Here is a 26438-nt window from a genome sequence, read left to right on the forward strand (position 1 = left end):
TCGACCTAAAAACACATTTTCCTAACAACGTTAAGCTTTGTAGTCAGAGGGCGAATTAAAGTTCGAAATATTCATCGAGAAATATATTTGATAGCTGGCATGAATAAATCTTAAGAATAAAAAAATAAAAAAATGTGTTACATCATTTAGATTTGCTTATGGATGTAGCTTTGCAAAACCTCTCTCATAAAAACCTTCATATGGGCAGAATCTTATCATCACCTTCCCGAGTGCTACTTGATATAGTAAAAATTTTATTTAATGAATATTGATTGTATGACATTGAAAAACAGTTCAAGAAAATGCTTGCAAGAGATATTATAAAATTGCTCATCTGTGTTTGACCGTTAACAAGTGTAAAGAACTGCGCGACCTTCTGATTCTTTAGCCGATATTTTCAGAACCTATCGATATGGTAGTTATATCATGATGTTGTTGATAAGTCCAACTTGACTTCAGCGGTGGGCCCCCAAACGCCCACCCCACCTCATGGAGTGTCATCTAAGTTAATGGTCAGGCACTTTAATGTAACCTTGTAGTTCTCACCATTAATAATGGTTCACCGATTTATATCTCTAAAGGTTTGTTCTGTCACATTCTTCCCTAACACTAATTAAGAGCCACTCTCCTTTTCACACACAGCAACTTGTTATGTAGGCCGCGAAATGGCCTGGATATTACAGGTTCAATGAATGCATGGTTGAGCTAGAATGTAATAGTGAGAGTCCCTGCTGAGTATGTTCCGTTTTTTTTTTAAACAGTGTTTCTAAATATTGGAGACTAAGAAACTAGGGCACTTTACTGTTTTCATTACCCTTTTTTTTCTTAAACAGAAATTCTTCTGAAAAAAATTCAGGTAACCACATGGTAATAGGGAACAACTTCTTTTTTTTTTAAATCGGGGAAATGGATTGCATTTATGGCTACCTTAAAATAAATAATTTGCAACGTAAACATTATAATAACTTATCTCATGGGATCTCTCTATCTTCGATTCTTTCAAGAGTCATGCAATCGCCCTAATTTTTTATTCTCCGTATATCGAATGAATCCCTCATCATTTAGAAAATATTTGAGGTTAATTCATATAATGGTATAAATACCTTGCACGAATTAACACTTGACTCATTCTCGATTGATAAATTGTGCTCGTGCGAAGTTACTGATACGGGAATACCATAGTACTTTATAACCAATGACAGATTACCTATAACATGCATCATTAGCAGAATAGGAGTTGTTTCAGGAATTTTGTATTTTGATAGTAGTATCTCTCTGCATCGAGGCATATATTTTGAACATGTAATACATGTTTCTATCTGTCAATTATATTGTTGTTATATTTGTGTTACTTTAAGTATTGCAGAATCACGTTCGTGTCAGCCAAAATGAAGAGGTAACTAATATAATCATTAAATCCCTCTCTTTAGTATTTTGAATAAATCTAGTCATCTGATTGGTCGAAATTGATTTTAACCATGCCGGTGAAGAAACTTAAACAATTGTTTGAAGGGCAATAGTTGTTAAAAATGAGAAAGATGCCCGTATAAATAATTTTTGCCGAGATCCCAATTGGTTTACGTGTAAACAGTTTCTTTGTGCGAGCGCAGATACATATTTACAGTAACATGATCGTAACATGCAGGAATCTTTTCAGCGAAGATTAACAGACAGTGTCTCAGATTTTCTGTCATGTTTTAACCAGTCTTTCCTCAAGAAAAGAATAAGGTAAATATTCTTTGTAGAATGTTGTAATTTCGGTATATAAAAGATATATATGGACTGCTTTAATATTCGAAACATAGCTATTTCTACCGCCTCGGTGCCTCGGGCCCGGGGCGTAACAGGATGTAGCGTCCCATGGAGCCTATAGAAACAGCGACGCCTCTCATAGCAGTAAATAGATCTATAGTAGTACCCAGTAACCAGTAAATAGAGAGCGGACTTCAAGCATCTAGACGTGAAGGAGAGATTGACTGAATTTGCCATTAATACGAATGTTGGACAGATACACATTTATAATCGGGGAGTTGGAAAGGAATAGGAGGTAATAGGAAATATAATATATAATCATAAGAACGAGACAATGTGGATACCAAAATGAGAGACAAGTCATGACGCCATATGAGATTTCAAAGTATATAGCATAAATATTCTAAGGTGTCAAACATAATTTAATTACTTTAAACACAATTGACATAATAATTTAGTGTGGTACACACAGTAAGAATTACAATTAATTCAACAGTGCTCAACTTGGTGTGTATTTACAAAAACATAATCACACAGTGCGCAAAAGTTTAAATACAGAACATAGATATGTACATCATTCATACACACGTTTTCCCACATGGATCTTAGTAATACATGTAGATAGAACAGTTAACTATATAATATGCAAATATAAAATAATGTCAGATGCGTTTTAATGACCTTTCCCCCTCCTTCCTTTCAAACAGATATGATACACAAATCATAGATTTTAACACTGAACTGCATTTTCCCTACATGTATCATACTTACAAATCACAGTTTATTCTTTACTTTGTATTGGATGTTTAAAGAAACACAGTAATAACTAACAAAACAAGAGCATTCTCGAACTAAATGGCATCGTCAAACATACGATGATCTTATTTCTTCCGATCTATACTGAATTTCTCATGTTGGGAGTAAAAAGTAATATGTGGGAATTTGTTGTGACGTGATAAAATAGTTGTTAAAACTAATAGTGCATCCTTGCTCGGTTTTGATAAAAAAATTGTTAACATTTTTACATTTATTTTTTTGAAAATGTAAATTGATTTTAATACCATGGACATATTAAGAACCGAACATTAAATACATTTTAAAAAAATGAACTTAAATTTTTCTGTTCATATTTCGTTTTGAAAATAAAACAAATAACTAAGATTCGTGAAAAGCATTATTCAGAGTAAGATATACAAGTTTTACATTTCACAAGTTTCAAGTTTTGTTTAAAGATCAATGCTTTCTTTTAGTCAGCTTTGTTCAGGTTGTTCTGATTAATGCGCAATTACATTCACCGAACAGCGTCAGTTGACTCTCCCATTAATTCTAACATTAACTCTTTTTGGCACGTGTTTCACAAAGACTAAGATCGACTTTAAGTCGGACTTTACTATGGCAGGCGGTTCATGCCACTGTTTTCTCTTAGTATTTTCTGGCATTTGTCTCTCAAGGGACGTACAAATCAAGGTCACAAATCTACAGAATATACATTTTTCGATGATTGAAGGAAACACATTTATATCTAAAGATCACAATGGTGAGAGCAATCGGTGGCATGAATGGCCTGCCATGGTTAAGTTCAACTTCAATTTGATCTTAGTCTTTGTGAAACACCCCCTGATGAGATATAAATGAAGTTTACAAGCATTTCAATTATAAGTAGGAAATGTTTGCATAATATAATGTCTTAATATTTCGTATTTGTTCATTTCATCTTAATTAACTTCACTTCACTTCATCAAGAGTTCAAAAATAGATTTGCCTCATAAAAATGGTCGGTATGCCCTTGAACCTATACCTTTAACCAACTAACACCAAGCATAATCAGTTAATGAGAAACTGTTAAGTATCACAGAAACCATTGCACTCGAAGCTTCATTTTCTAGCATTTCAGGAAACGTCTTAGAATTGTAAAAATGGAATGCAGCATTTCCAACATGTCGATTATTCATGATTTATTATGTTGTCATTGTATTGATAAATTTAAGGTAGCGTATTTAAATGATTTCCCTTCTCCTTAACTTGTTGAGTGTTATTTTATTTATTAAATGTCGAAAGGGTTCTTTGCCCTTAAAAACAATCCAGTCCTTCTCAAATTAAAGCTAAATATGGATATTAGCTTTAACCCTAAACCAAAGGAGGTAAGGAAAGGTCATTGTATATTGGACTAAGGTGGGTTCAAACGCAAGGAAAGTTTGCTTTAATCATCCTTAGAGCAACACGATGTGAATGCACCTTTATCCAGCACCGTTGACGAGCTCCAATCGGTTCCATCAATTTCTGTCCAATTCTCCCCAATCATGGAACTAACGTAGCCCCCGGGAAGAGCCGCCTGTGCATTGGTTCATTACGCACTTATCAATACAGTTGTCTCCCCTCATCCACAGGTTTCAACACAGATCAAGACCATTAATCTGATAAGTCTCCCACAAAAGGTTGAATGTTTCTTGGAGAAGACTTGGGCGGTGAACCTATTCTGACAGGTTTGTTAACTTTACCAGGCCGCCGATCGACTGGATACAATCTTCAGTTGGTAAAGGCCTGTCAAGGAACGACGAAAAACCACCGGTATCCCACTCAATTCCCACCGATAATTGATAGATTGGGAAGTACAGAGAACTTGCTGAATGTTTTTCTTTTGCCCTGGTGATCTAGTTTGGATAACACCCAGAGGAAATATAAACACACGAGGGTGTATCATCCGCCAATGCAATCTACCGACACTTCCTACAAAAGAATACATATCTGAAACTTCAAGTAGCAAATTAATTCGGTTAAGTTAATGATTTTGTTTAACAATGGTGAATGGTTTCATTATGTATAATTGTAATCAGAAAATGTCGGTAAACCTTTTCCTCCAGGTTGCAAACGAGCGAAATAGGTTTCAACCTGATATGGAAACTGTGAGTTTTGTCTGGTTTATCCTGCATCATATCCTGCGTCATCTCAGTATATACCTTTAAGATCCGAGCTTGACTGTGTTCCACTCATAGATTGTATACGAACCGATGATCACTGGTGATCAAATGCTTGAAACTCATCTCAAGATTACGTCGAAACCAATTGGCATTTCTTTGTAATGGTCTCTATATACGACATTTTTCTTTCTTTTTATCTCAAAGAGATCGTTTCCGAACTCATGCCACACTTTCAAATAACCTTCCATGGACTGACGATGAAATCTTCACGGTGTTATCAGATCATCGGATCATAGCTTAGTACGAATGGCTGTCCCAAGCAGACCTCGTTCTCTTCAGAGTTCTTCGCCTGAAGACGATTCTTCGGTGGCAGTGTTCTCGTGTTCCCTCGGTATTCTACTCTTATCAGAGTGCCCAAAACACATTATCTTTAGTCATAACGACGAGTCCTCTTTGGTGGAGTTAGTTGTGATTCTTTCTGTCTTCGTCTCCATACTGATACTCATGGCGTGTCCTTCCCTTGAGTATTGCCCACACGCTGCACCAAAGACACTCTTGAAGTATTTCTTAAAACTGGTCGTTGTAAAAGCATAAACAAAGGGATTGATGCAAGAGTTGGCATATGCCAACGTGAGAAAGAATATTTTCCACCATTGTGCGATACCATAGTTTGCCATTATGACCTTCGCCCCCGATGCTGTCATGATGTTAAAAGTGTGAATGGGTGCCCAGCAGAATGCAAATAGAACCACGACTATGAACACCATCCGGGTAATTTTCTTTTTCCTACGTAGTGCTCGGGCGTGCGCCTGCGCACTTTCAGTGCCTCCCGAAGTTTTCTGCCACACCTGAAGAAGAATCTGAATGTAGCATGCCATGATGATAATTACTGGAACGACATAAAGCTCGAATGATGCAAAAACAGGGTAATAATCTTTGGCTCGCTCCCAGGGAAACTGAGGATAGCATGCCGTATAGTTATTTACCACGTGGACTTTCGTGTAGATTACAACTGGAAGATGGAGGAGAAACGAAACTGTAAAACAAAAAGAATACAGATAAGACGATTGTTTTAATATAACAGACACACAACAAATATGAACATACGGGCGTAATCAAAACTAATATGTTCCCAAGGGTTTAATCATTCTTCCTACCGTGATTTCTATCTTTCTGATATTCGAAGTGTTATCAGGACCTTTCCCGACCTGTTTGTAAAAATGGTCATGTGAATTCCCTCCCACTATGACTATCTCCACTGGAGTGCCGTTTTGCTCTATTTCTTCATCATTCCTTGACATTATTTCGTGTCCTCACAGTGACTCGGAAAGAACTAGGGCTACATATCTTTAAATTATGACATGTGTGGGCAAATAACAGTAAATTAATGAAAAAAATTCTATATACCAACCTCGAGGAGGAAGCGAGCTTAATTATTCTCCACCAGTACTCTTTTTCAATAAGGTTCATCTTCCTCTACGGCTTCCATTAGTTTGTTGAGGTTTATATGAAAATCGTATCCCTAACCATACTTGATAGTACAAGTCTATCGGCTCAATTGAACTAGCATTCTAATTTGATTTATTTTTTCTGTTCTTTTTCCACTGGACTTGATCAGATGAATAAAGAATGTACCTACCTGCCCATATAGAGACGTTGATGACTATGGCTCTAAAAGTGGTCCGTGTGTTTCTTGATTTGACAGCATGAACGATCAAGTAGTATCGATCAATCGTCATAGCGGTTAGAGTGAGGCAAGTCGCTTGGACGGATGCCTGTACAAAATATAATATAAAATGAGAGAAAGAGAAACTTGAGCACACTATTAATGATCTATTGAAATTTATTAGGAAAAGGACAAAGAAAGAAAAAACATTGATTTTCGTTAGCCAAAAACAAATAAAAATGTATAGACATTTTAGCCAATTCTAGAGGGAAAATATTCGTGAACGAGATTTGATTCCTTTCTCGTATTTCCTCTTAGATTTGTTTTCATAATAATTATGCTCAAGCGATTTAACAACCAATGACAAAGGTCAGCGTTACCAAACAAGTGCAAAAAAAGTATGGAAGATATTTAAAAAAAGGTTAATTATGCGTTATATAGTGAGGTGTTTAGGGTCTTCACAGTGATAAGTCACTAGATTTTATCGAAAATAAGATTAAAAAGCACTACAAACTGTAATTATTTAAATGGTTATAAACACAACATGTGTGACATTAAAACATAGAGTCCATATCTTAAAATTCCTAACATCAAATATGAATAAACAGGGAGTTAAAGATCAATAATTATGCGTGTCACATTGCTGTTATGATATCCCTTCTGAACTGATACATCTAAACCAGTACATATTTCATACATTCTGGAATTATACATCATGTTTCAAACACCATTGTCACAGTGACTGGTTAATGGTAAGGTGAAAGGTTATTCTTTTGGGTGGCATAATAGATACAGCCTAAGGAAATGGAAAAATAGGTTAGAAGATATCACGTGCCTGTAAACGAGACTCTTTTATCGCTTTATAACCATATTTATGAGTATACAATTATACAAATCGATGACGATAACATATGTTTCACAGTGCTTTTCGCCACTTGGTCTGCAAGAAGAAACTCTTCAGGGATGCGTTTAAATACCATGGCAACAACCCCATACATTCAGGGCCATTACAAAAATAGACCTTTTAAGTGATAGTGGTTGAAGATGGACAGGGTAACAAAAGTAGAATTATTTCTTGGAAGCAACGTTGACATTTGAATCTATGCATAACACCACATACGTCCATTTATCCTCGCTTGTCTCCAATTCCCACCAAAGGTATTTGGTTAGCATTTAAAGATACAACTTTACTCGGACACTCCAAAAAAAGATCTGTTTCGTATATGTAAATGCCTGTAAGTGTATACTAAATGAGAATTGTATCTTTTTAATTTGTCCTCATGTCATTCGTTTTGTAAAATAGAAATATAGATTTATATGTATTTATATTTCTCTTTTACTTAAACGCCATTCGTACTTTCTCTTTCTTGAAAAATATATTGCACTGTAATTCATTGGGTTTTATTTTGGGCGTCTAGAGTAGGGAGGGAATGACACTCCACTTTAAATATTGGTTGGCTCTCTCCCTATCTCTAGAAAAAGCTGGGAATAGAAACTATACAAACAACGATTAATATTCAATTCTAGGTGTCAAGACTCAAGTATTTTAATAGTGAAATATCGACAAAAAGTTTTGCGAATTCCAATTAAAGTTATGCCATTCATCCTCTGTCGTGATTACGAGGATCAAACGTCAAGCCTGTTTCCACGCCGAATGGGTTTCAATATTTGAAACAAATATAGAGTTGCACTGAGTGTGTACTAGGTAAATAAATCCCTTGAAAATCAGCGTTCAACTGTATGTGAACTAGGTTAATCCCCTTAAAGTCAGTCTACACTGAGTGAGAACTAGGTAAACCAATCCCTTGAAATTCAGTAATAGTAGGGAATTAGTCTATATTATGTAGGTTCGTTACAGCATCGTCTCAACTAGCAGGGTTCCAAGATAAACATTTATAGAAAGCGGAGAAAATCAACTCTATTTGGAGATTTTGGAACCTATGCTTCGATTGATGTGTTTTTTACAAGATTTGTACAGGAAAAGGGACTCTTTTATTAGAGTGATGGAAGAAATTGTGGTTTACCATTGCCACAAAAAGACATGTATTTCATAACCAAGATTGTGTATGCACAGGACAAGATTTATGTTTTCATTTGTTTTATTGTCAAATTCGGAGTGGGTCCTGTTGGTAACATTCATGTATTGATTGCAATGTAAAATTCAGCGTGTGGTCTGCCCAGTAAACGATGAATTATTCATTGCTCTCGAAAACGCAGGGAAATAAATCACATCGAGTGAACCAGTTATGCATGCCCTTGATAATAACGATCGGTTTATTTAAAGGGAAAGACGAAACACAAAATCAAGGCCGAACTATACACACATGGGTAGAGAGTGGGAAAGGGAACAATCCAGATATAGAGAGGGGAGAGAGGTAATTAAGACACTAAAATTAGCACACTGAAAAAACGGAAGGTGTAATGAACGAAGATTACAATTGGTTAGTTAGTTAGTAGTTTAAATTAGTTAGTCGTTTAGTCACTAAGAGATGGGTAAATATTGTGAGCGGCTGCAGTTTCAGAAATAAAAACATGAATCCGTTGGGTTAGATGAGGATTGAACACAACAATTGTGCGACTACAAGCGTCGCTGCCTTCTGAGAGCGCAAACACTTTAAACAACACTCGGTAAATGAACTTCTTTTTGAGGGAAGAAAGTCGTGGAGGGTTTCCTTCTTTCTAAGCTCTCAGAGAGTTGTTTTTCAGTATCGACCCTTACTCCAGGACATGAATAGGCAAGTAGACCCAGAGTGAAACTAAGAGAGGCACCTATTGATTGGCTCCTTCAAGCCAACTAGAAAACCATGACGATCAGTCCACCAAGAAAAGCCAGGCACGAAATGGGGCAGCACGCTTCTTGAGCGAGAAACTTCGGGCTTGTATAATAGATTGCTGATTACGATAACTTGATAACGCGCTAGAATGTTGGGATGAACATCGAATTGGATGTGCTCGCTGCGATGTGGTGTTCCATTCCATTTCATTAATCATGTTAGTACAATGATTGTGTTTGTATATTTCCGACAACGACATGATAACAGCTTCCCTCGAAAAGAACAATATGACACAAAACAGAAGAACAGATTTTGGAAATTTAAAAAATCCACCTTTATATGTATACACATCGTTGACAGCATTATCAATATTGTACTTGATTTATATTGATTGATGTTCATTAATTTTACACAAACATCATCACTGATATATGATATTTGTACATGTATTGTGACAATAGGCCATATATAGCAGAAAAAAGCACATCATGAGCTGTTGAGCTAATCGTTGGTATAGAATGTTTATACAATACATTTACATATGTAAACACTACACGATGCATAATGGAAATTGGACTGCCAACCAAAAATGAAAGAGAGGGAGAGAGAGAGAGAGAGAGAGAAAAGAGAAGCAGGTAAGGGAAGGTTGGAGAGATATATTCAGATATAGCATCAAATAGAAAATGTAAAGTTTGTGGATACCAAACACCTTGATTACATTCCTGGCAACTGAAATTTTCATATTAGAAGGTACAATGATACATGCTAATAGGGACTTTTAGATTTACACGACGAGAACGTGGACCGCCACGTGTGACATCCTTTTAAGGTTATGTGACGTCCTTTAAAGGCACTACCAGGCACGGCCCAGTGCCTTAACACAATGTCACACGCGGCAGTCCACGCTCTCGTCGTGTAAATCTAAAAGTCCCTATTAAAAACAAGCTGATATGCGTAGATCTCCATGTTACAATTAAGGCATTACTAATACAAATAGTTTTGTAATCGTTATAATACAGGTTTAAGGGATGACCCGGCCGACAACGACAACGACAACGATACTGCCCATTAAAGGCGCAACCTACATACGACATTGCAGGGTGTAAGTAACATAACAGTAATGTTGGTTTCGAAGATTATCACACCTGAAATTAGAATGCGCAGGAAGTTTTACGAACTTATACAATTTAATTTTTTTCTCCAGAAATAATTTTCCTTCATATCAATGCCAGGAATTAGACGTCGATTCCGTATTCACAGCGGAGTGCTGAAAACTATGTTTTAAAGTCGAAATTGCAAAATCATTACCATCACCATTACAGTGGTATGAAAACAAAAATTGTTAGCTATTTATATATTGAGTATAGTTAAGATAATATACAAGGTGATAATTCATGGCATATCATGATACCTTGGGATTTAACTCGAGTTTCTGTCTTAAAGGAATAATAGATTTTTTTTCAATTTCATGCGCTTGAACGAAAACATCAAATTTTCAATAAATGTGAAGGGAAACACATTTTCTCTCAAAACAAAATTCCCCAATCTCTATCTCTCTCAGTAAATATAATAAACAAGACCAAACAAAACTTTTTCCCTTCTTCAAAAGATGAATATATCAGACAAGCAATATTCATTGAAAGCCTCCCTTGATATCAGTGAATGCGTTACAAATGAAACCACACCATTACGACGCCTCTTTTTACTCGACATCAAACCTGAGTAACATCTCAGTATGATGGTGATAATGGTATTCCTGAATCTGTACATTACTGTCAAAAGGGGTCCAGTCTCTTCTGTCAAGCGTAGCTATCAAAACAGCCTGCATCATTATGACCATCGCCATGTCCGAAGAGATTTACTCCTATTATGCATCTGTGCATATTGTATGGGTGCCCACGATCGGCTACCAGCACTATTCACCACCTCCATCATCTAACAAATGATATATTTGCCAGAAAATGGGTTTAAACATCCTGACTTTTGAAGGCAGTTGAGGCGAAAGCCCGCTGATAAAGGATTAAATTAAGCAGTGTTTATTAAATATTGTGATTTACTCGTTTAGGGATTTCTCCATTAAGCGCAAAAGTCATGAAACGGTGTGAGAAGCATCCATTTTCTGTGGTACGTGAGGTAATAACTCGTCTCTAATAATTACCTATTCATTCACAAACACTTGTTTTCACTGCTTATGATTTACGTCACGTTCTTATTTATTGGCTCTAAAATCTTGTATTTTACCTCTGGCAGACGGAAAGGGGGTCATGAATATTCTACCCTGCGGTCTGAAATAAGTATCTTTCCAGCAAGGGAGAGTTGGATTACTTTCCCTGATGGACCTCTCTATCTGTGCTTGCATCTCTCATCGGTTTTCAATTTTAGTGTAAAAAGGATATTATAAGGTGTAGCAACTTTATCATTATCAAATTATACTGAAATATCGCTGAAATATATATTGTGATCATATAAGGGAACCAAAATAATAAACTTTTTTACTAGGTTTTTTCTCCAAAATACAACAAGTGTTTATTTATTTTGCACTTAAATGATGAATTTCATTTTTTAAACTGAATTCATATCCAGATTTTGTGCCTTCCTTACTTGTTGGTTTTTCTATGTTGATAATGATTTCGTAAAACAAAATAGTCTCTTAAAGTTGTATAATATATTTGCTGTTCTTATGGAGAAAAAAATTGAAATGAGATGAACTTACTTTTATTTTGTTAATGCTCTTACAATTGTATCGTCTGTTATTGTACCGACAATTACTTTTATTTGATCAAATGAAATTCTCCTTCGATTAAAGATTAAACGGAAAGAGTATATTATTGCATCAAAGTAGGCTTATCCTTAGATAATAGAAGAGGAAGTTACATATATTGATTTAAAAAATACCTTCTTTTGAAGTTGCCTATAAAACTGTCGTTGACTGAAATAATGTCATACCCTCATGATTGGCTGTTATAACTAAGACCCTCTTCCCTCTCTGACGCCGAAATCCACGAAATTCGAAACGAGTAAGTGAGCAGTCTGCTCCAACCACTGAAAAAACATCAAACCAAGAAATCAAATAACTGAAACTTACGGCGTGAGAACGAATATATTCTATGAAATTTTGTTTTTAAAATTACAGAATTTGTTGTTACTTGGCCGAAATGCGATCTCGCAATAACAGTGTTGTTCAAGAGCGTAAAGCTTATGAAGTCAAACTAAACTTTAAAAATGAAGATGAGTAGTTCGCATGGATTTCCCACTAGTAAAAGCACATTGGACACATTTCGAAAGCCTGTGCTTAAGTTATAAACTGAGCCCAATCTGAAATATCAAGTAACATACAAATTAACAGATTTTGCATGTATTATTGATAATGCATAACTGCAAAGTAAATAAGCACCACTGCTACCTAGTGGTAAGATTAATTACATCATTATATCACCTCAAAATTTGAATCAAAATGTACAAGTACCCCCCTCCCCTGGTCTAAGAAGGATTAATTTTGTTCTGGATGAAATACATGGATCAAATGTTCTCGGTTACTCCCCCCCCCCCCCCCCCCCCATCCCCCGACGCTAAAATCCAGATACGCCATGGGGGCTCATTATCTCCATAATATGGAAAGAAAGAAAGAATGCAACTACCGTGTCTAGATTTCTAGTCCCCTTATAATTTTCCACCAAAATAAAGACTTTAAATATTCATGCAAGACCCTACGGTGTCAGATGATTGAAATTTTCCATACCTCTTTCTGGACATTTCGAATCTTCTTGGTGATCCCTTTTAAGGTAATGAGGCAATTTGTCGGGCTGCTTTCATCATAATGTTTGTGGCCGTCGGTCGAACTTCCGTCTAATGTTATCTATTAATCATGTCAATCTGAGTTCTAATTTCTCTCTTAAAATGAGAAATCCCTCGGGAATCTCATTTTCTGGTTTGATATGGAACGCCTCATTCACTCTACCAAGAGAATTGGTTTAATAGTTAGAAGTGCAATCAATAAAGACAAGAGTAAGGACGTCACTAGAGAAGCTTGTGACCCTCCCTCCTCCACTGCCCCAATTACAAATATTTAAAAATATATGTGTGTGAATTCATAATCGTTGTGACAATGTTTGGTAGATTGAAGATTTGTTTCCCTGATTCTTGTTTTAGAGCATGAAATGTTAAAGTATATAAGAAATTTTACTTTGTTAAAGGGCATTTGGCATGTTTTACTTAATGTTCGGAGGTCTACTCGAAAAAATAAATTGTAATCACAACACTGTTCCTCAGTACAGTGTTCTCCAGATCAGTAAAATCTAGTACAGTATAATTGACAAAGACACTGCCAATTACGCACACAGACGCACACGCACACACACACACACACACACACACTCACGCACATAAAACGCACATGCGCACTCATCCTGGAGAATATAAGGTACTAACCCTGGAGACAGAATACGCGGTGTAACCGCAAACCTTGCTCAAATCTATTCTCTTTTTTCAAACAAGGAATGAATATCGAATACGCACGTTTCTTCTTAAAATTTGAGACAGAGAGGCAGTTATTAAATGTCATTGTCCCTACAAATAAATAAATCTGTGATGTATATCTGTTATCACTCACAATCTTCGTCCAGATTAAGTTACAATTATCGAGCAACCATCACTAATTGTGTGCCATAATCTGCCGATCTTCGAGTCATAAACGTCCGCTTAGCTCCCAGGGGGATGTCGCGCTTAGGGGCATGTATTATTAAAAGTTGGCAAAATGTAATTTCTACCATTCAGGGTTCTAATTTTAATAGTTGATCGGAATTTTCAGGGGGTAGGGAAAATATATATTCATTATAATTACAATTATGTGTATGTATATTTATGTTTATATAATATATATAGATATAATAGATATATAGTTGTGTTTTAGTTGCACAGCTTTGTACAAACATAAATAACGAATTTAAATGTTCTTATGCCCCAATTATCATTGCCTGATCATTTACACTGTTTTTAACTCTTTCAGGGTGGCTAAGTTTTATAAACAATAAATTATGACCAAAGTTTAATGTTAGTTGTAAATATAACATGTCAACGGGAATAAAACTTTCGCATTTGATGTGTAACAATGCACATTATTCTCTTGGAAACTTAAAGTTGCTACCTAAGTAACCGAAGAGATGAATTTTGTATTTCCTCTAACTGTAAACTGGTGCTCTTGATTTTAAAAAATAATAATTTAGACGGGTATTTGCAAATTTGCAAACATCGAAAATCACATGTCAAGTTGATTCTCAAACGATCCTTGATAATAATAAGCTTTCCAAGGCTTCCTCTACGACCAGACAACTTCAATAATTCTTTTTGGGGATTCAAAATGAGCACTTCGAATCAGGAAGAGGGTACATTCTTATATTTGTCAATTATGTTCTAATGTTTCAATAGCTTTCGGCTATTGCATGGGAACATGAAAAATCTCTCGATTTTATGTTTTGGTAGAATGAGGAATGTAACATGATCATTACAATTTGACGAAAAGGCTGACGGCGTAAATCAATCATTAATGTTTTTTTAAAGAACTGAATTTGTTTATTGGATGCTATTAGGTGTGCTCAGTTGGTATCTATCCATGTTAGTGCTACAGGCGTAACCAAATTACACCAAATTATCGATCTCATGTGCCAAGCTACCAATGAACTGTTTATAACATGATTAAGCAAACTGGAAGGAAGTGATTTCATTGTCCCAACTGCAGAAAGCCTCCAGCAAAATTTCGTCTTATAATATTTCCTTTCTTTAAATGGAATACTACATGATAAATACATTTTTATTTATGTGTTTTACTACTACAATGTGTCCAATTAAAAAAATAAAAAATAATAAATGAAATTGTCATATTTATTTACTATATTCTCAGGATTCAACGAAAATGTGTTTTTGTCCTCAAGAACCCGCGAAGAAATTATGTTGATTCTCCATTTCAATTGGAAATACCCATGGTGACTACCTAGTTGCTATGATAACATGTTCATATATTTATATATAACGATACTTATGCAAATATATATATATATATATATATATATATATATACATGCATACAATATTATAACCCTAAATGGTGCATTAACCGGACATCATAAAAACTGGTATATTACCCTATAACCCTAAACCTTACCCAAAATTCAAATTAATTTAACTAATTAAACTAATGACTAATGATTAAACCTATTTTGGGGGGAGGCCTTTAAGTTTCCTCAGCCTGTAAAAGTACGTGAAGGGCAGTAATTATATTGCTCAATCGTTAACAGGACACGAAAATGTCCTGCCAATGACACTGTCTACTCAATGATTCATTTTCACTATATATGCCAGTCTGATGACGCTGTAAGATGTATACACGTATACAGCATATATATATACCCCTCCATCGACCGACAACTCCTGCAAAAAGCCATCCATTTCGCCAAGAGGTTCACCACCATAACCCCATCCGAAGCAGAAATCATCTTCCAAGCCAAGAACACCCTCCTCTTCCATGGTAACATGTCCTGGCAAAAGGCAACAGCTGATGATCTTTTCGATGTCACAATGGGATCATACGATGGCGCAGAAATATGCGAGCTCGTAGGCTCGTTCATCTTGGATAAGATCAAAAGTATAGTGCCCAAGGAAAACATCGGGCTCTACAGGGATGATGGTCTAGCGATCGTCCACAAGCCAGCAAGAGCAGCAGAGACCATACAAAAGAAGCTATGTGAGAAATTCAGAAAGATAGGCCTCCAGGTGACAGCCAGTGCTAACTCTACCGTCGTAGACTTCCTAGATGTCACGTTCGATCTCAATAGCAAAGAACACAAACCATCTTCGAAGCCTGGCAATACCCAGCTGTGCGTCCATGTAGAATCCAACCACCCCCCAACCGTCACCAAGAAGATTCCGCACTCCATACAAACCCGCCTATCCACGATCTCCAGCAGCGCAGAGGTATTCAACGAGGCGAAACCAGAGTATGAAAAAGCACTCCGTGATGCCGGCCACAACACCAACTTAACCTACACACCCAAGACCAGTGACATCAACAACAAAGAGCACCACAAACGAAAGCGCAACATAACCTGGTTCAACCCCCATATAGCAAGCACGCGAAGACGAATATTGGCAGAAGGTTCCTCGCTCTCGTAGACCAGCACTTCCCAAAGGAACACCAACTACACAAAATCTGCAATAGGAACACACTGAAGATCAGCTACAGCTGCATGGATAACATAGCAACCATAACCAAGGCCCACAACAATAGAATCATCAACCACAACCCCAACCGAGACCCAGAAACCTGCAACTGCAGAAAGAAAGACGACTGCCCCCTCCCAGGAAAATGCACAACCAAAAATATCGTCTATGAAGCGAAGGTTGTGACCCCCAACGATGAGAAACTCTACATTGGACTCACATCCACATCCTTCAAAGCCAGATATGCAACTCACAAAGCAAGCTTCACCCACCAAGAAAAGAGATACCAGACCGAGCTAAGCAAACACACCTGGATGCTGAAAGACGACGGGACACCCTACACAATATCATGGAGAATCATCCGGCACGCCCAACCATACTCACCCAGAACAAATCGCTGCAATCTCTGCCTATGGGAAAAGTACCACATCATCACTGCTGAGAAATCCACCATCCTTAACTCTAGAACTGAACTCATTTCCACATGTAAACATAAGAGAAAGTTTCTACTCTCTGAATATGGTTACCCCCCCCCCCCCCTGTACCACCATGACCTTTCCCCTTACCCTTAAACCAGTCTTAATTCCACTATTGTATTATTGCGTTCGCCCTTACTTGGGTATTATTTGTGTCTCTTTTGTATTCTTGCCTGACTGCACATGAGTGTTTTTAACTTCGCCATGATTGTATTATGTATTTAGTTACTGATGAGCCTTCTGGCGAAACAGTCTGTATAACTCGTACCAATAAAGTGTAACCTTCCAACTCCTATATATATATATATTTATATATATATAAGAAAGAATTGAGTTCAGTAAGGAGCAAAAACACAAGAAATAATGAACAGATATATATGTACATACATCCGGTACGTATTTGTGTAGATATAATGGAAAAGGCAGGCGAAGATCATGCTCCTGACCTGGATGGGCATGAGCGGTTCAAAGTCGTCCAGACTCGAAACCTCTTCAAAGTCATGACATTTGGCTACGTTTACATCGGGAAAGTTACAAAATCACGGTAGATTTCCAAAAGAATCACACTTCACACGAACGAGGTAGGTTCAATGAACAATGAGCGCCTCTGGGCTTGTAGTTTGAGTGTTCAGTGTCACTATCTTGATTCAGATGCAGTTCATCTCCGGGCATTCACTGACCAATAACAAGATGAAAAGACGACCCAAAGGGGAAATGAAATATTATTCCCACAGCTCCGTGCTTCTTGCTCGAATACCAAAACGAGCTGCATTCGATTGTGAATATTGATATCATGCCCACAATAAGTATTGTGCCAATGTTGACACATTTCCCCAGTCACAGGGAAATATGCAATATGGTCGGAGATAATATGAAAACGGTCATGATTATCTGGTTTTTAATTTAAGTTCTCCTCCTCCTTAAAAACACTCTCTTTCTATTTCTCTCACTCCATCCATCTCTTTATTTCGTTACATTAGTCTTAATAATTTCGTTATTATAAGGATCAACATTTCAAAGGATTTCAATCATTCTGTAAAATGTCAGATAAAACGGTTTTCATTCTCGATAGTTTTGATGCAACGGCAATAACGCAAACAAATTTGGCAATGCACTGCCCGAGTTTAGGGAAAGGTTAAATACAAGAGTTATATTCACCATGGTCTGTTTCAAACCTTTTTATAGATAAGCTAATGCATTTGTCACCTCGTTTCTCTCCTTCCCCAAAGTCATATAGCTGTCAGAACTGATATTTCTGGACAGTTATCAGATATTGAAATCGGAATCGCTCGGTCCATGGTTCGACTATATTACGCATCAAATGATTTGAACCAAAGTGTGAAGAAAGGCGCGTTTTCACTGCGCTTTACTTTCTGCTTCTCAACAAGAACTATCTACTGACTTTGAACTCGGAAATGAAAGTAACTGAAATCAGTGAAAACGTACATTTATTTCCAATAAGCTCTATGGTCACAAGGAAGGGCAGATGATTATCTGATTGTTTTAAGTAGTATACAATAAGATTTTTTGAATTATGACATGTCCTTGTCCTCGGGAGGCCTAGGGGATCTCCTAAAATTCGAAAGTTAATTATATTTAACGTAATCCGATATGACGATGGATACGGTACCAAAATAAATATCGATTTGAAACAGAAAGATGTGTTTAATATTCAACATTCCAAATTGTGTTGATAAATGTTATCTATGACATCGAAAGAAATGTCTTTTCATTTTGATTGATCACAATCAGGCTGAATATAACTTGCCTTTGAACAAGCAAAGGAAGTTGCAGTAGATATTTTAATGAAGGATGTTACTATAAATACGAAACGCAATTCGGGCTGTTTTGTGTATAATAAATCACGTATGAGTGTGAGTGAGTGCGTGCGTGTACGTGTGTGAGCGCGTGTGTTTAGGTCGGGAGGGGGCATGTTACGCGTGGATGGATTTTCTTTTGTATTCGTACATGGTTAGCAACAATGTTCTATTCCAGCTTAGTTCTCAATGTTGCAGACTTAGGTTGGTCACTATGACTTCATAATATATACCCTTGAGGAAGAGAAATTACGCCCGACTGTAGATATGGATCAATACGTACGTAGCGCCTTGGCTATGCTGGCTTTTAATTTCGACATGCAGCCATTGCGGGGACTAAAGGGTCGCCTGAAAACACTAATCCAGGAGTAAAGGGTAACCCGAAGTGCTAGAAAGCTCGTGTGTCCACCAAGTCATCAATGAAGTATGGGTTAGTAAAGAGACATCGACAGACAGACAGAAATGAGTGGTCGCGTGTACGTGAGGAAGAGAGAAAGGGAGGCAATAACAAAAAGTGAGACAGAGGGGGGGGGGGGGGGGGGATGGGGAGGGGGGGGATGGGGAGGGGGGAAATGAATTAACGTGAGTATGATCAGACCAACACATTATAAGAAAGGGGATGAAGAATAAGAATAAAAAGTAGAAGCAGAAGAATCCACCTATGACAAAATAGAATGCGATAGCAAAGAGACTTGGAATAAGGAAGATAGAATTGGGAAGAGGGAGGAGAAGGAAAATAATTTTAAAGTGAAAAAGTGAGATAGACAGGGGACAGGAGAATGTGGGAGTAGTGTGGATGAGGGAACAGAGCGAGTGAGTGAGATTGAGGGAGAGAGGGGAACACAACAAAAATGTTATAGAGCGAAAAAAAAATCGAGAGGGTGTGTGTGTGTGTGTGTGTGTGTGAGAGAGAGAGAGAGATAAAGAAGGATGGGATAGATGGAGTGAGACAGAGGGGGATAAAAGGGGGATGTAATAAACAGGAAGTGAGCACTGATGATAAAATCCGAGTATGATAAGTCAGACTAACGCATTATGGAGAAGCAGGAAAAGAGGATATAGTGGTAATGATGATGGTGATGAGGATGAGGATGATAATGATGATGATGATTAAAAAGAAGGGGAAAAGCATAAGAAGCCTTCGTTGACAGAGTATGAGTTGATGGCGAAAGAGACGTATAGATAAAGGGAGATGGAAAGGGGTGAGAAGGAACGTGAAATTACCGATACAAAATATACAGATAGAGATGGAGAGAGGAACATTAGAGACGATGTGGTAAAAAAGTGATAGCACGACCAGAAATAAGTGGTGAAGCGAAAGTCAAAATAAAAATGATCATTTTCTTAAGTGTCACTGGTGTTTCACGATGCAAAGTGTATATTGAATAATTTATATATTTTGAAAGGAGTGCTATACATATATAAGTATTGATATATTGTTTTTATAAATCAAAGAGTGCAGTGGTGTATATTTATTCTTATTGTGTGCTCTTTCCCTCCTCCAGAAACGTTCTATCTGGTTTGTGTCATTCGCAAAAGATACAATTGCGTTCTATTGGTTCATCAATAACATTAGTTCATCCCACGTATCTGTCACTATCAACCTGTAATTGGATGCTAGTATTGAATAATGGTGTCTAAACCGGATGTATCAATCAAACAGTAGCATCAGTAAATGTGTCGTATTCAAACAAGACTCTAACCCTTCGATGTGTCTTGATTAGGATGTGCTGATTTCTTGTACTTTGGCACTCTTAACACACATAGGTTTAATACACTTTCAGGATCCAGGGTTCTGATGTCGTCTCAATTCATTCAATTCAATAATGGTTTTATTAAAAAACAATGCCTCGCAGCCAAAATGCTGAATTGTGCATGTTTACATGTATACATGAGCTTCATTACATAACATTATATTTCATTTGTTACAATCATTCATTCAAACAGTATTGGTTCTCCTCAAGCAGTAGTGACTTTTCTGTTTTTTAACTAGCCAATTCAATGAAAAGGGATTTTCTTCCAGATTATGAGCAAACGTAAGACATAATTGTTTTCTTCTTTCCTCAAGAGTCACTAAGTGACATGTTTCTAATGCAACATTGTATGAAGTATAACTACTACCCAGAATTATTCTATATGCTCTCTTTTGAATTAGTCGTAGTCGAGTGGTTTAAATACATGACTAGAGTTGTGGGTTCAAAGCCCGGAAGACATCAATCTACATTTGTCACTCTCCACCCAGGTGTTAAATTGTTACCGATAGGAGGGAATTCCTTGAATCGAAAATTTGACATTTTTCTTTGTGGGGGGGGGGGGGGGAGGCGGGTAAGGGCACTTTTTTAAGGTCAGCCATGGCCATAATTTTTTATTTTTTTAAAAATTATTATTATTATTTTTTTTAATCCAAAGGGGGGGGGGGTTAGTTTTGTTGTTGTTGTTGTTGGGGGGGGGGGGGGCTTTACATACATAAAAATACCCTGCGTACGCGCCTGGATGTAAGCACTGAAATCGGTAGCCTATAGTTACTGTATAAAGTATATTGAAGCTCTTTGAGCACTTTGCGGGTGGATATGTGCGCTATCAAACTATCCAATATTTTCATTATTAGTAGTAGTAGTTGTAAAAGCAGTAATATTAGTATCATTTAGTGTTATCATCATCTTTATATATACATATACAAAAAGAAGAATAAAACAGGAACAACGCCAGCTGACCACAAATGGAATTTATAACAGACTTTCAAACATATTGGCCCGAATTTTTAAAGGAGGTTTACATTTTACCCATGGTTTAAACCTTCATTTACATAACCCATGGTTTAAAATTTGCGCAAAATAAGCGCAACACAGTCAAGAGCTCCAATACTAGACGCGCGCAAGGCAAGGTACGCTTATTTTACGCCCATTTTTAAACCATGGGTTATGTAAATGAAGGTTTAAACCATTGGTTAAATGTAAACCTCCTTTGTGAATTCGGGCCATTGTGTTTGTTTAACAAATAATAATTATGGGACTACGAAAGGGAAAGGCCTTCCTATTGCTTGTCTCACTGCGATTGAATAGCTGTCGAATAAATCTCAATGTGCTCAGGAATTAATGTCGAATCACAAAATATTACAGGCGATATGTCAAATTAACACAAGTCATAATCGCGGTTCTAGGACAATTACCCCCTGGGCAATCACCCCCCGGAAATTTACCCCCCGGAAAACTACCCCGAAGGACAATTACCCCCCGGAAAATTACCCCCGGAGAATAACCCCCGAGGACAACTACCCCCCAAGGACAATAACCCCCCGGAAAATTACCCCCGGAGAATTACCCCCCGAGGACAACTACCCCCGAGGACAATTACCCCCCGGAAAAATACCCCCGGACAACTACCCCCGAGGACAACTACCCCCGAGGACAATTACCCCCCGAGGACAACTACCCCCCGAGGACAATTACCCCCGAGGACAACTACCCCCGAGGACAATTACCCCCCGAGGACAATTACCCCCCGAGGACAACTACCCCCGAGGACAATTACCCCCCGAGGACAACTACCCCCGTGGACAATCAGGATTCAATAGCAAAAGACGATCTGATACATTGAGAGATGGCTACGAGCCTATAAGACCCCCTTCATGAACCCATATTCGCTCAAATACTTCCTCGTTACTAAACATTTCCCTTTAATACATATAAGTTATACAACGGCAGTGCGGCTGCTGATTTCCACGAAGGATGTAAGTTTTAGGTAATTGTCAAGCGCTTCTCAAAATGCATAGAAATACATTTCTCTTGAGCAGCGTTATTTCAACTTTTTGAGTCATGGTACCCTCTTAAAAAATGAAAAGTTTTTCCCAAATCCCAAATTCTTCACAGACTATCTATTTTGCATGACTCAGGCACTCGCCAAGTGCTATGTTCATGGGTGTCGATCCCGGGGGGGGGGGGATGGGGGGATATATCCCCCCCAAAAAAAACAAATATTTCAGGTGGGGGGGGGGTGGCCTGTCCAATCATCCCCCCCCCCCCCCAACAATTCACCATCAAAAAAAAAATAAAGAGAAACATTAATGATGAGAGCCCGATGAGAGTAGTTAATGTTTATTACTCGCAAGATGACCATCAATATACACATTTTGCTATCTCATTTTCATAATACATACGTAAATGATACATCCGTATATGAGACAAGAATAAATTGAATTCTCGCTCATACGGCTTCATCAGGAATTGATCAATTTATTCAATCAACAGCATCATAGAAATGCAGTGCGCCAAATGCAAAGCCGCAGCGTTAAAAAGCAACGAGCTAAATATCAAGCGCGAAGCGCAAAAGTGCAAAAAAGAAGTAGAGAGTGGGAGAGAGAGAATATGAGAGACAGAGAGGATACAGGCGCGTATACAGGCGCGCGTAAAAAACGCCGGCCAAAGAGAGAGAGAGAGAGAGAAAGAAAAAAGGAAGAGGACGTAGGAAGAAAAAAGATTAAGAGTCAAGAACGGTACAACGAATCGTCATCTTTCTCTTATAATGTAATGAAACGTCGAAGTTTCGCGCGGGAGGGGGGGGGGTGGGGAACTGAATTCAGACAAGGATTAAGAGTCGAGAATGGTACAACGAAGCGTCTTCTTTCTCTAATAATTTAATTAAAGGTCAAAAGAAATTGAATTTAGACAAGGATTAAGAGTCGACAATGGTACAACGAATCGTCTTCTTTCTTTATCAATTTAATGAAATGTCAGAGCTTCCGCACTACGCGCGGAGGAAGGGGAACTTTATTCAAACAAGGATTAAGAGTCGAAAACGGTACAACGAATCGTCTTCTTTCTCTAATAATTTAATTAAAGGTCAAAAGAAATTGAATTTAGACAAGGATTAAGAGTCGAGAACGGTACAACGAATCGTCTTCTTTCTCTAATAATTAAATGAAACATCAAAGCTTCCGCGCTTCTCGTGGGACGGGAAAAACCCACCTCCCTGCAGCCACCCCCTTTAGGGAGCGCGCTTCGCGTGCTCACTACCGCCCTCCTAAAATAAAATCCTTGCTACGCGCTTGAGAGGATAATAACCCAAGTTGCAAGCCCACATGGGCCCCATATTCTCTGAAATGTTATCTTTATTGAGGGTGACTTGAACAAATTAATACCTTGTAAGGGAGGGGGTGCAACCTGCCACACACTTCTACCTCTTGGTTGCTTTGATCCATTGCCGAAATTATTTTGGCACCTATCACCCCCCCCCCCCCCAACCACGGATAAAAATCGACACCGTTGTGACCAACAATGACGGTCGCATGATACCGGGTACCCATTTAACACCTGGGTGGAGAGTAGCAAGTGCAGGTTAATATCTTGAAAAAGGATATTTAGTGCCGGTGTCGTGATTCGAACCCTCGACCTGCGCATATCATACTCCCGCATGACAACATAAATATATAGATAACATAAATATATAGATAACGTGAAGAAAACTTTAATTTCGGATCATGGTCGAGGGCCCATTATACAAAGACAAATACACGATCAGCTTAAAAAGTGACAGAGGATGCATAAATGAAATATTACATCCTAATTTCTTTGTTTCTGCGCGCAATGTATTATTGAAAACACTGAAATGAACTTCACAAATAACATAGAAATTGAAAGTTTATGAAATTTTCTATAAAGAGCAATTTGGAGAGAAGCTCGCATTATTTGTCACAGTGTTTCAAATTCCTCGGGGGTGATTGTCATCGGGGATAGTTGTCCTCGGAAGAGGGGGGTAGTTGTACTTGGGGGGAATTGTCCTCGGGGGGTAATTGTCCTTGGGGGGGAATTGTCCTCGGGGGGTAATTGTCCTCGGGGGTAGTTGTCCTCGGGGGGTAATTGTCCTCGGGGGTAATTGTCCTCGGGGGGTAATTGTCCTCGGGGGTAGTTGTCCTCGGGGGGTAATTGTCCTCGGGGGGTAATTGTCCTCGGGTGGTAGTTGTCCTCGGGGGTAATTTTCCGGGGGGTAATTGTCCTTAGGGGGTAATTGTCCTCGGGGGGTAATTCTCCGGGGGGTAATTTTCTGGGGGGTAATTGTCCTTGGGGGGTAATTATCCTCGGGGGGTAATTCTCCGGGGGGTAATTTTCTGGGGGGTAATTGTCCGTGGGGGGTAGTTTTCCGGGTGGTAATTTTCCGGGGGGTGATTGCCCAGGGGGTAATTGTCCTGATACGCCTAATCGCATACTACACCTGACTAGACCGGATTGGAAATAGCAAACGTACAAATGACCCCCACATATCTAAAAAATATATTACTCATGTAGAAGGCCCCACAAAATCATTTTAGAATAATCATTACGAAAGTAATAAAGGTGCTTCATGAGTACCTTATGTTTGCATTCTGGTAAATAATACTTCCACCTGCGTATCATAGAATGTACCGTCGATGCATACAAGGAAAAGTATTACATAACTTTCATGTGCCTCATTTACCTGTTTTGTATAGGCTAGCATAATTTATGATTTATTTACAAAATTGCTTTATTAGGTTTTTATATATCTAAATCTTCGGATGTGTTATGGTACATATTTACTTGATGCATTACATTTCATGTTATTACAAGAAGAGAAAAAAGGGTTTCTGCTGTAATTTTTCTTCTGTTTTGCTATATACACTGCATTGTAAATTGATTTATATGATATTATGTTTACAAACAGAATATTGATTTGTTGCATTGTATTGTAAATTGAATTATATGTTTATAAACAGAATAGTGATGTACATCAATGAAGTATAATAAGTACAATACAGTAAAATACATCATAATTATGAACACGAACCAATCATTCGTATCGATGAGTTTTACCATTTTGTAAAATTGACCTTTATCTTCTCATGGATTATTAATGTTCAGCTTAAGAAGAAAAAATCATGTACTATTTCGAGTAGCTACTGATACTGGTAAATTTGGTAAACTCTCATGCCTAGGCATGTTTTCCCTTTGCCCATCTCGATTGGACGTCAAAACGAAAATTCAAGAGAACGTTATTAGGCCTAAACTGCCTGGTCGGGTCAAAATGGATAAACCGGTCAAAGAGAAATTGCATTTCAAACAGGCCGGATTAAACTATATATATATATATATGTATATGTATTTATCTATTCATGATTTGCCCATGCCTCTTTTCTACTCCTAGATATCTTCAGCTAAACATTCCCCTCTCGTAATACGCCTCTGCACTAAAAAATGCCCCTCTCTCTTTCTCTCCCTCACTCACACACACACACATACACATTCTCTCCCTCTCTTTTCCTTATTCCATTTCTCCCTGCTTTCCTCCCTCTCTCCCTTCTCCGATCTTCATGTTATGTTTTGTTGTATTTATAACCGTAGCTCATGTCACCCCTCATACGTATTTTCATACATTACCATATTTTGGCCATGTATATGCCACTACTACTACATGTTTCTATCAATAAACATCATTTATCGTTCACATTTAATCCTTATGACAATGCCTTAATCTATACACATATATAGCTTTGATGCCAATTTTACACCAGATGATTTACACGTTTCGTCGATATTTTAAAGAAGAACCTTGTTATTGAATCAAAAAGTAAACATTTCGTATCGTGTGTCATTAAACTAATTTATCGAAACAATAAATTATAAATCACATTTTGTCGTTTTAAGATACGTTAGAATGTAACGTTTAAGAATAAGAAAAACAAAGCACTTTTAGAGAAAAGAAAATATGATTGTCTTCCTATTTTTACTTTAAAAGGTCATCATTGTAATAATTGACGACATAGCGATGACATTAGGTAGGGCAACTGAACGTACATCTGGTTTTAATACTAT

The 26438-nt window shown here is 37.7% G+C and overlaps 1 protein-coding gene across 1 annotated transcript; it reads right to left on the reverse strand.

Moving 5' to 3' along the window:
* Window positions 1-3186: 3186 nt before the first annotated feature.
* LOC100891902 (somatostatin receptor type 2) lies at window positions 3187-15629 on the reverse strand. Its single transcript, XM_003723804.3, has 3 exons — window positions 15513-15629; window positions 6310-6445; window positions 3187-5706 (listed from the first exon to the last, which is right to left on the reverse strand). The coding sequence occupies exons 1-3, from the start codon at window positions 15627-15629 to the stop codon at window positions 5105-5107; spliced, it is 855 nt and encodes a 284-aa protein (XP_003723852.2). The 3' UTR covers window positions 3187-5104.
* Between the last annotated feature and the right edge of the window lie 10809 nt (window positions 15630-26438).

This window comes from Strongylocentrotus purpuratus, unplaced genomic scaffold (assembly GCF_000002235.5).
Source record: "Strongylocentrotus purpuratus isolate Spur 01 unplaced genomic scaffold, Spur_5.0 spur5_scaffold_9, whole genome shotgun sequence".
Classification (NCBI taxonomy): Eukaryota; Metazoa; Echinodermata; class Echinoidea; order Camarodonta; family Strongylocentrotidae; genus Strongylocentrotus; species Strongylocentrotus purpuratus.